The sequence below is a fragment of the Cebus imitator genome, unplaced genomic scaffold (assembly GCF_001604975.1).
Source record: "Cebus imitator isolate Cc_AM_T3 unplaced genomic scaffold, Cebus_imitator-1.0 Scaffold166, whole genome shotgun sequence".
Lineage (NCBI taxonomy): Eukaryota > Metazoa > Chordata > Mammalia > Primates > Cebidae > Cebus > Cebus imitator.
The window spans coordinates 89,049-99,879 of record NW_016107481.1 but is presented as its reverse complement, the minus strand read 5'-3'; the positions used below and the strand labels follow the sequence as shown (position 1 = coordinate 99,879).

The 10,831-nt window shown below is 33.4% G+C and overlaps 1 protein-coding gene across 4 annotated transcripts in view; it reads right to left on the bottom strand.

Moving 5' to 3' along the window:
• ZNF326 (zinc finger protein 326) overlaps positions 1-10,831 on the bottom strand; it is a 33,988-nt gene that overhangs the window by 16,532 nt on the left and 6,625 nt on the right. Inside the window, exons 3-6 of one of the 4 annotated variants that reach the window (XM_017544103.2) lie at positions 7,390-7,425; positions 7,184-7,295; positions 4,727-4,843; positions 2,189-2,387 (exon numbers count right to left, since the gene is read on the bottom strand). In XM_017544103.2, the coding sequence (XP_017399592.1) occupies positions 2,189-2,384 (196 nt within the window). In that variant the 5' untranslated portion in view covers positions 2,385-2,387; positions 4,727-4,843; positions 7,184-7,295; positions 7,390-7,425. Of the gene's footprint in view, positions 1-2,188; positions 2,388-4,726; positions 5,133-7,183; positions 7,296-7,335; positions 7,426-10,831 lie in introns of all 4 variants that reach the window. The other 3 variants (XM_017544101.2, XM_017544106.2, XM_017544105.2) reach the window with 3 other exon arrangements.

Genomic DNA, 10,831 nt, shown 5'->3' with positions numbered 1-10,831 from the left:
TTTAGTAGAGACGGGGTTTCACCATGTTGACCAGGATGGTCTCGATCTCTTGACCTCGTGATCCACCCGCCTCGGCCTCCCAAAGTGCTGGGATTACAGGCTTGAGCCACCACGCCCGGCCATCTGTTGCCTTTTTGGTCTGACTTTTATTTAGCGTGTTTTCACAGTTCACTCATGTTGCATCATGTATTAGTACTTCCTTCTTTTCTATGGTTTAATAATATTCCATTGTATGAATACATCACATTTTTTAACCATTCATCTGCTGATGCATATTTCAGTTGTTCTACCTTTTGGCTATTATGAATAATGCTGCCATAAACATTTATATGTAAATTTTTGTTTGGGTGGGGCACAGTGGCTCATGCCTATAATCTTAGCTTTTGGGAGGCTGAGGCAAACAGCTCACTTGAGGCCAGGAGTTCAAGACCAGCCTGGTCAACATGGCGAAACAGTCTCTAGTCAAGATACAAAAATTAGCTGGGCATGGTAGTGTACGTCTGTAGTTCCAGCTACTCAGGAGGCTGAGGCATGAGAATCACTTGAACCCAGGGACGGAGGTCGCAGGGAACCAAGATTGTGCCACTGCACTCCAGCCTGGGCAACGCAGCGTGATCCTGTCTCAAAAATAAAAATAAATAAATAAATAAATTTTTGTTTGAATTCTACTTTAAATTCTTTGGGGTAAAATACCTAGAGGTAGAATTGCTGGATCATATGGATAGTCTATGTTTAATTGCTTCCGGAACCACCAATCTGCTTCCCACAGTGGCTTCACCGCTTTACATTCCTATCAGTAATGTGTGAGGGTTCCAATTTCCCCATATTCTTGTCAACACTTGTTATTTTCCTTTTTTTTTTTTAAATTATGACCATCCTAGTGGGTATGAAGTAGTATCTCATTGTCAGCAGGTTCTTTCTTATAATACATTTAACTTTACACTTAAAAAAAATTACCTATTTGCCCTTAAATTTTTTCTTTTATGCACTGCTTATCCTTTTGGACGGCCTTTGAAAAATCTACTCATATATTACCTCAAATAAGAAGTAATTTAATCTTCCTTTCGTATGCTAAAACTATGACATGTTGTACTTCTAGCCAAGTGACAGAATCAGGTTCCTTTCCTATCAATTTTCTATAAAGTCATATAGTCTATACTACAGCATAGCAACACCTCATATTGAGGAAAATTCAGCAATCATCTTTTTAAATGCCCATTTTACACCTGACAGAAGGCACAATTTAAAGAATTTCAGTTCCATTCTTAGCTACACCACACTATTCTCAAGTTTTGTTATATAAAAAAGGGGGAATCAGGGAGGGATATGGAGGATACATATATATCTGCTTTACTGGACAATCAGTTTATCAAACTTTTGCAATATTTAACCATAACTGCAAAGTGTATCTTTGAAATAGGTCCCGAGAGAATCAACAAAATTTTCTATTATAGTCATGTCTAATAAAATTTCAAATTTGATACATAACAGTCTATCAATTGACAAACTGCAAAAAGTATCCCCATAACACATGTTCTGCTTAGTTTCAGGTTTCCAGAGTTCCAGAAATTCCAGAATATTGTTATTTCTTATTAAACAATAAGGCATGATGAGAAAGTATTTTAAGTATAGTTTTTAAGCCTTTCTTGAATTTTATATTATAGAAAATATTTTGAGAAAAGTATCTAAGATTGCAATTTCAGTTCTTTCAAATATTACATATTAAAATGTCTATAATGTTATAATTAGGGAAAAAGTTATTTTAAAATAAAAGGGAAAAATTAATACAAAGCAAACTTCTGTTACAGCCATATGGAGGTTTAAGAACAGGATTTCTAGAGGATTACTTGCTCTGGAATAAATCCTGGCATTACCATTTACTGGTTGTTTGACCTAGGCAGCAAATTATTTATCTATTCTGTGCCTGTTTTCTCAGCTGCAGAGGATTTGATACACAACCATACAGGACTCAGGAAAAATAAATGGACCGGGGTATGCACATTTTAAAAGTATCTTTGGGTATTCATGACCAATTATTAACTGCAATAGGGGATTCAAAAATCTAATTTCTACAATCACAATAGTTATGTAGTTTCCCTATATAAACATGAAAAAAATTACCTAAAAGTATGGAATTAAAAAAAATAAAAAGTATCCTGAAACATAGCAATTATGTTTTCTTACTTACTGGGTGATTTGCTGAGGCTTATCTTCTCCATAGGTTTTGCTAGTTTGGGTTTCTTGATAAAGGTTCCACTGGGCTTATTAAATGGCTGCACCATTTTTCTCTTTATTCCTCTTGCAGCAGCAACTGTCACATTGGTGGATTTGTTTTGATAGTCAACAACAATTCCGGGTCTATGAATGCTTCCAAAATCACCCATATGCTGTAAATTTGTGAAATCAATAAATATTAGCATATTATCCAAGATAAAATATGAATTCATATAAAATTTTCATGTTAACTATCTACTAATTTTCACCTGAAAATTCCCTGGAATGTAACTAAATTTTACATGTCCATTCTGAAAAAACACATTGAAAAACTCTGTAAATTATTACATAAGCTCGAATCCACTGAATTAGTACTTTTATTTCCAGTAGAACAAATAATGAATACTTGCTACCTGTTTTTACTTTTACATTTCAAAATTACTTGAGATTATAGACAACATATGTGCCTGTCCAAATGTTACCACTTGTACAACTCCTCTTCAGAGTTCCTAATTGATGTTTTCTCATGAAAAGACCCTAAAAGAAATCTTTATTTTACTAAAGCCTGGCTTACAACTAAGATACACAAAGAAGACCATATTTGTAGTTTGAAGTAAAAAAGATCCAGAAATCATTTAGTATTTCTCCCTGTTGAAAAAGGGAATGAGAAGGCGAGATGGAACATTAGTATGAAATAGGAGAGTTAAAGCATAACCATGCATCAACTTCCAAGACACACTTCAGATTAAGAATTGCATCTGACGTTCCATTCACATTCTTACCTAGAGAAACATTTTCTGAACCAGAAACCCAAGAAACAAAAGTTCACAGATGAAGAGTCATGCAACCAAACGACTCTTTGTGTCCCTTCCTCTTCTCTGGTCATTATCCAAATCTACTAAACCAAGAGGCCACATGTCCAAAGAAATTTATTCTGCTAATCTTACTTTTGGAAGATAAAGATGGAGGAGTAATCTGAAGAGAAGGACCCAAGGGGAATTGTACAAGTGAAATTAAAAATGTAGGTCCTATTGGCTCATATACTTCACTACCAGGAGGAGAGGAAGAAAAGTCCATTCAGACTAGAATGGTAAATACAAAGTACAGGAATACTTGTTTTACTATTATGAAAACAAAACTGACTTGAAGCCTCATTAAGAAAACACACTTTGCCTAAAATAATATACAGGACGGAAGATATTAAGTGTTTTCCAAATTTTCAAACTAGAATGGATTTTCAATTCAAGACCCAAGGCCTATCATCCCAACTATTTTCAATTAACCTATAATCATGAAGTATAGTGGAACTGGAATGCATCAGCTGCTTACATTTGTATACTATGCTTAGGAATACCTATCTAACCTAGTTGTGTTTCCAGGTAATTTAAAGTCACATCAGGAAAATCTTCCTTAATTACACATTAAAGGTGCAATGCATTTTTACATAAGTAAAGAGTAACTGTTAAAAATGCAAAATTTCTACACAAGTATAACAAGCTACACTGATACACCAAAGGTTAACAACCAGTCAAAAATGTGTACCCTGCTATATTTTTTGCTAGAAATACTTTCCTCTGCAAAGAAAATATTAAGAGAAGCTGACTTAACAAGATTCTTATTACATTATAACAAAAATACAATACCCTTTAAATGATCAAACTATATAATAACCCCACAGTCTACATACACTTACTAAGTAAAATTTCATGTCAATCAAGTAACCTAAGAACATAAAGCATAATGTTTACACTACGTATCCTAAAATTAAACAATTGTGGACTAGTATATTTACTCATGTAAGCAATAATTTACAAATTATTACTTCCTAAGAAGCCATAAACATACCTATACAGGTGGAAATTATTTCTCAAGAGTAAAACTAGTAACACAAGGGAAAATAAAACAACCAGCAATTGAACATATTGTAAGAGTGACTTAGCAAAATTACACTGACCACAAATCATTGTACAATCTGTTATACACATCAACTTCTTCACCACATAAACATAGCTAAGCTATCCTAACCTATCATCAACCTTTTAGTCTCTTGTGCTTAATGTGAAACATGGAGCTTTGAAAAAATTCTACTTGCTAGAGTTCAGCAACAAAGTATAAACATTTTATCATACATTGCACCTTTAACCTACTCAAAAACTCAAAAAGGGTTCAGTGACCTTTCACAATAATCCACAAACTATTCCACCAGCAAAACTGCTAGTGTTTACATGGAAAAATGCAACTCCTTTTAACCCCTTTTAGACCAAACCTAACAGCCTCACCTTTTTAATAAAGGGAGATTTGGCACAACTTCATGATCATCTCAAACTGTCACTTATTTTCTGAGGTGCTGGAAAAACTTTTACAGTCAACCTAAAAATTATGTTTATGACTCAGCTTTTGCTTCAAAATACACTGGGATGAACAGTGTTTATTCTAGTTGAAAACGATGGTCTTGAAAGGGTTTAAAAGAGTGACTAGTGAAAAGAATCTGAAAAGATTCTGTTGTACTTACTCCTCGGCCTCGGCCTCTGCCTGTTGATGGTCCTCCAAAAGCATCATAGTTTCTGCTTCCAAACGTACTTTCAGGATAAGCAGGCGTTCCTCTCCCCCGAGAGCCTACAGGTGCAGGCTTCATATGGGGTGAAGAAAAACTGCTGTAGGAAGAGTAATTCTCTCTTCCTCTGTCCTCCATAAACCCAGGCCTCAATTTTGAACGGGAGTAAGGTGCTTCCCAGCTAGACCCGCCCTGGTTTCTACCTCCGAAAGAGTCAAGGCTATTCCGGTAGGAGCTCTCAAATCGACCACCATAACTACCTCCGAAGCGGCTTTGTTCGGGTTCATTAAAACCATAGCCAGATCTGTACAGATCTCGCCCACCCAGAGAAGACCTGGAGTCGTAAGACTCATAAGGTCCAAACCTGGAAAAGTTGCACAGTGAGGGAAAAAACAAAAGTAAGCTTACTAATGTTAGACAATTCAAAAGACAAATTATCAGATGACATTTATCAACTAAAATTCATTTATACCATACTGGTTTGCACAGTTCTACTTTTGTTCACACTTGATTAGGGCTGGGCAGTTCAACGTGAGACCAGATAGAAAGCTATCTGAGTCAGATTTTAAATGTGAATTGAGTTTAGTAAAACTTAGCTTAAAATCTGCTTCTTAGCAGCTTTTCTATTTTATGAAGAAAATATTTGTCTGTCATTATTTAAGCCCAGCCCTAGTCTTGGAAAAGGTCATTTGCTAAAGTTCACAAACTATTCAAACTTTTTTGACTCTATCCCTAATATTAAAAATTACAAAACATTTACAATATTTTGGCTTGTGGGGACACAAATTGAAGTCTACATAGATGTAGGTTATTTGTGACACAAGATCCTTTTGTACTCCCAATAATCTATATCACAAACTGCTTCATTGTGTCTGTAGTAATCCAAATTTGGGGAATTATCTCTGGTTGTAAAAATTTGACAATCTGCCAAACTTCAGCCAAGGTCAATTAATAAATCCTCAATCACTTTTTACTTGTAGACTAGAAAATCTAACAAATCTAGGAGGATAAACACATAAAATAAAACAAGATCACCAACATATACCCTCTACATATGAATTTTCAAGGCAGATGAGAAAGAACACATCTTATAGTAGCTTCAATTATTTGAAAAAAATTATCACATAAAACTACCCTAAAAAGGGGAGCACACAGTCTCCTTGAAGTTTTAATAGAGTTAACAGAAAAAATAAATCATCTTCCTTCTCACAAACCCAAAGCATGGATTACAAAAGTTGCCTGATATCTTACAACACAGTTTTATAAAGGCCCACAATTACACATGAGATAAAACAATAACATCTACAGAAATAGCTTATGCACATTACATTCACATATAAAACATTAAGTGTTACATTACTTCAATTATTTACAGATCACTAAATAGAAGGTACTATTTACTTCTGAATCCTAGTAACCATATAAAAATTATTCCTATTTCCGACTACATTTTTCAAAACATCTATCACATAAGCAAAATAATTGCAACTGTTCACTTTCTTAATTTTTCTTTACTATAAACCATAGTGGCACACTGGAAGCAGAAAGAAGGAAATTAAGCATCATTCAGTCCATCATTAAGAAATCCGGATCCTTCAATTTATGAAGAAGGACGACTGTTTCAAATGTCCACTAACTAGTTTTACTTATATTCAGCAGAAACCTTTGTGCCTCAAAAAGTAGGCACCCCTTCTCCTGAAATATCGTCAACCTTAAAGCTTGTAGTTGTTTAAGCAGGTTTAAGCTTTATACAGTAGTAACAATAAAATATAAATACAATCTAGACTAGTCAAATGTATAGCATTCATGGCTTTAATACAATGCTCCTAGCCTAGAGCACAACTGTTTTGGTATAAATAGTACCTGCCAATAAATAACCTGGACATAATTTTTAAAATATTTTTATTATTGTAATATGCTCCTCCTTTAAAATTAAAGGAATATCTGTCTTGAATGTTTCTGAGAAAGTAAATGTTAGACTGGTTCAGTAAAATCCATTCTAGTTAGATTGCTTTGCTAATTTACATAGCACCCCACGTTAAAAAAGATTAATTATTAAGAAAAGCTTCACAAATAATATTTTCAGTAACACTGTTATATCATTTTTCAGGATATTTTGATTGATAAGTAGTTAAAAGTAAAAGAAGTAAAAAAAAAGTTCACTGCTAAAAACAGAATATCCTACTCTATTATGTCAATATGATATAGTTATCTGTGTTTTCCTAAAATAATGTCTGCCAGTAATCCTGATTTAAATGTTATACCCATTAATTAACACCTTTAAACATTTAAGTTGATGATTCAATAGCAAACAGTGAAGTTCAAGTATTATAACATGCCTAAAGAATACTTAAAATAATATATCCAGAATCTTATAGTTGTTTAATTATTCGGCCAAATGATTAAGCAATTTACCTGCTACCCCCACCACCACCACTGTGATTGTCCATGCCATATGACTGGTTTAGGTAGGAATCCATGGATCTTTGACCCCCATAGGATCCATGGCCATAGTCACGATCCATCCCTATAAGAGTTTAAAAAGAAAAAAGTTATATGATGCTCACCTTTACTGGCACTCAAAAGAAGAATTTTTAGATAAATATCCTTGAATGCCAGACCTCCATAAGATCCAGGACCATAATCACGATCCATTCCTAAAAGAGAGTCAATAAGAAATCATCAATGAAATACACCATTCTCTTCAGGGGTCTTTGCACAAAACACAGGATATTCCTATCAATCACCTGAGATAATAATTTACCGTTAACATTTAAATTAAACGCACACTAAACACTGAAGGGAAATACACAAAGATGAGAACCTACTGGATCAGATTTGTTAAAAAAGCCTGATGTTTCAAAGAAAAACATACTTTCAACTAAAAAGTTCTTTAATTGTTTTCTATTTTGATTTTCTTTTGAGACTGGGTTATGAGACTGGCTAATTTTTACATTTTTGGTAGAGATGGGCTTTCACCATGTTCCCCAGGCTGGTCTCGAACTCCTGGGCTCAAGTAATCTGCTCACCTCGGCCTCCCAAAGTATTGGGATTACAGGAGTGAGTCACTGCACCTGGCCACAGAATTATTTAACATTTACCCAGTATTTACTTTAAGGCCTTCTACTAAGTATTACAGCATACATAAAGATAATTAATGATGCATAATTCCTATTCTCAAGAGAAGTCAGCATTTACTAATGTCAAAGGGGAAATTTTTGTCCTATATGACAGCAGTAGACTATACTTGTTTTCTGCATCTAACTGCTCTCTAAATATCTGAAAACTCAGAAGAAGCCACATTTCCAATTAGCCTTGTTCGCAGTAATTGAAATAGATATTTTTAAACAGTAAAATCACAGATTGAGACCAATCTATGGCACTGTGCCTATAAATTATGACTCAACAAATATTTAAACCTTTAAATTCCCTTAAAGAAAGAAAATGGGGGGAGCGGGGTTTAAAAGAAAAGAAAATGAATGCAAATTCTAGCAATGTGAACACTTACAAAAAACTAATACTATAAGCATATTAAGTCTATTTTATGACACTGCAATTCTGCCTATATACCAACCTCTGATATGAAAAATAAATAAACCAAAAGAGGTAACAAAATCAATTTTGGATGACTATAAAAATCAGAAAGTAAAACATTTAGAATTTGTTTTCTATAAAGTCCTTTAAAAATCCCTCATTACCATCCTCCCCAAATATCATATACAAATAAATACAATAGTACACACAGAGTAAATAATTTTATATTTTTTAAAACACTAAATTTTATTTATAATCATTTAAATATCTCCACTCCTAACAACAATAATAATGACAACAATAACAACTTTATAAAAATAGTATTCAAAGTGATCCAACTTTAAACCTGGTAGCAACCTAAACGTTCAAAATCAATCTTCTCATTTTATAGATCTGGGGAACTAAAGTCCAAAGAGATGAAATGATTTTCCCAAAATTCTATACATAGCCTCTTGTCTAATCTCATGCTATTGCTTCTACATGAAACATCTTCCTCTACCACCCTAAATATTGGCTTACTGAAACTTTCTAATCTTTTCAAGTCTATTTCAAATACTAATGCATTCAAAAACACTTTTACTGATATTCTCTCAGCTGAGAGTCATCTTTCTTCTCAATATTTACAAAAGCCTATAACTCTCACATAGTGCTTGTGATACTCTACCTTACACTCTGCCATTTGTGGCCTCATCTTAAATTTACCAGTCCTGTGGTAAGGGTCCAATTTTTATCTTAGAAAAGCAGTTGTCAAGGCAGCTGCTGACCACTAGGAGTTGCTGAGATCCTTTCTGGGGATCCACAAGGTCAAAATATTTTCATAAATAACACCTGAACATTATTTGCCTTTTTCACAGTGCTGACAACTTGCACCGAAGGTGCAAAAGCACTAGTGGGTAAAACTGCTGGTGACTTAGCACGAATCAAGGCAGTGGCAACAGATTCCACTGGTAATCATTACATTCTTTAACATTACATGCTCACAGTAAAAATAAAATATAAATGCCATTTGCACCTCAGAATGTCCTTGATGAAGCAGTAAAAATTATCAATTTTATTAAAACATGACCTTTAAGTACGTATCTTTTTTATATTCTCCGTAATGAAATGGAAGAATATATCATGCAATTTGGCTGCATACCAAGCTATCATAGTTCTCCCAGGAAAAGCCATTGTGCAAGTGTTTGGTTTATGAATTAAATTAGCCACTTTTTACAAGGAACACTCTTTTTACTATAAAGAAAGACTGACAGAGAAATACGATGGTTTTCAGATTTCGGCATTTGGCAGACATTTTCCAATGAACTAAGTAAAACTACTGTTTTAACAAAAACAGCTGACATTAATTGTTGCCAATGATAAAATTCATTCTTTCAAGTGAACATTAGAATTCTATAAAAGTTGTAACTACCGCCTTGAGCTTGACAGCTTCCCAACACTTAAAGGCTTTCTGATAAGGTTGGTGGTGGGATTACTGAATATTTGTTAAATATTGTGCCATAAAACCTATCAATATTTGGAAAATCTGCATTTTATAGAAAAACCAGTATTTTCCAAATAATGCTTATATTACAAAATAACATATGGTTAAAAAGTATCCATTCAAAGTGCAAGACTTACTAATGGATTTCAATATGACAGTACAAAAAGTGTATCAATATGTTAAAATACAAAACATATTGAGATATTTTACACTGTTTTTTTCATTTGAAGACTTCAAATCTGGTATGTAATTTAGACTTACAGAGCACCTCAATTCAGACTATCCATGTTTTAAGTGCTCAACGGTAACCTGCAGCTAGTAGCTATCATATTGGACAACACAGTGCAAGATTAATAAAATAGTTATTTATTCATGATAGGGTTGGTAAGCATATAGTAAAATTTATACTCATATCTCTCAGAGGGTAATTTTGAGATTAAAACAAAGTTTTCAAAATGAAAAGTTTTCCTCTAAGGCCTGATATTTAAAAATACTGTTTAGTCAGGTATGCAGAGAAAAAAATCTTATGTTTTATTTTTGCTAGTTTCTACTCTGAGTTACCACTGGCTGCCTTTGAATACTAAATCCTTTAGTTTTTTAATTGTATTATTATTTCACTATAGAATCATAAAATTATTAACTTTATTGAACACTAATCATGTATGTGTTAGGCACTGTGAAATGTACAAAAATTAATAAAGCTACTTTTATATAGCAATGATTCTGGTTGATCATAGTAGTGATACTACTCATTTAAAGAGAAGGAAAAGCCTTTATATTGTATACAATCAGTGTAGTTATAGGGCTACAGATTTTGTTAAGATGACTCCTTTTATATAAATTTTTCTTCCAGGTCACCAAAATGAATGTTAAAATCACTTTTAAAAATAAAACCGCGAGAACATAATAGTATCTCTTTACTATTAATATTAAAAGAAAGTAATTTACCCAGAAAAATAAAACTGACCTAATAATTTAAATCAAATATATTCTATCTCTTGGATCACTCCTACAAATAACATGCTCAAAAATGCTAAAGCTCATTTTTT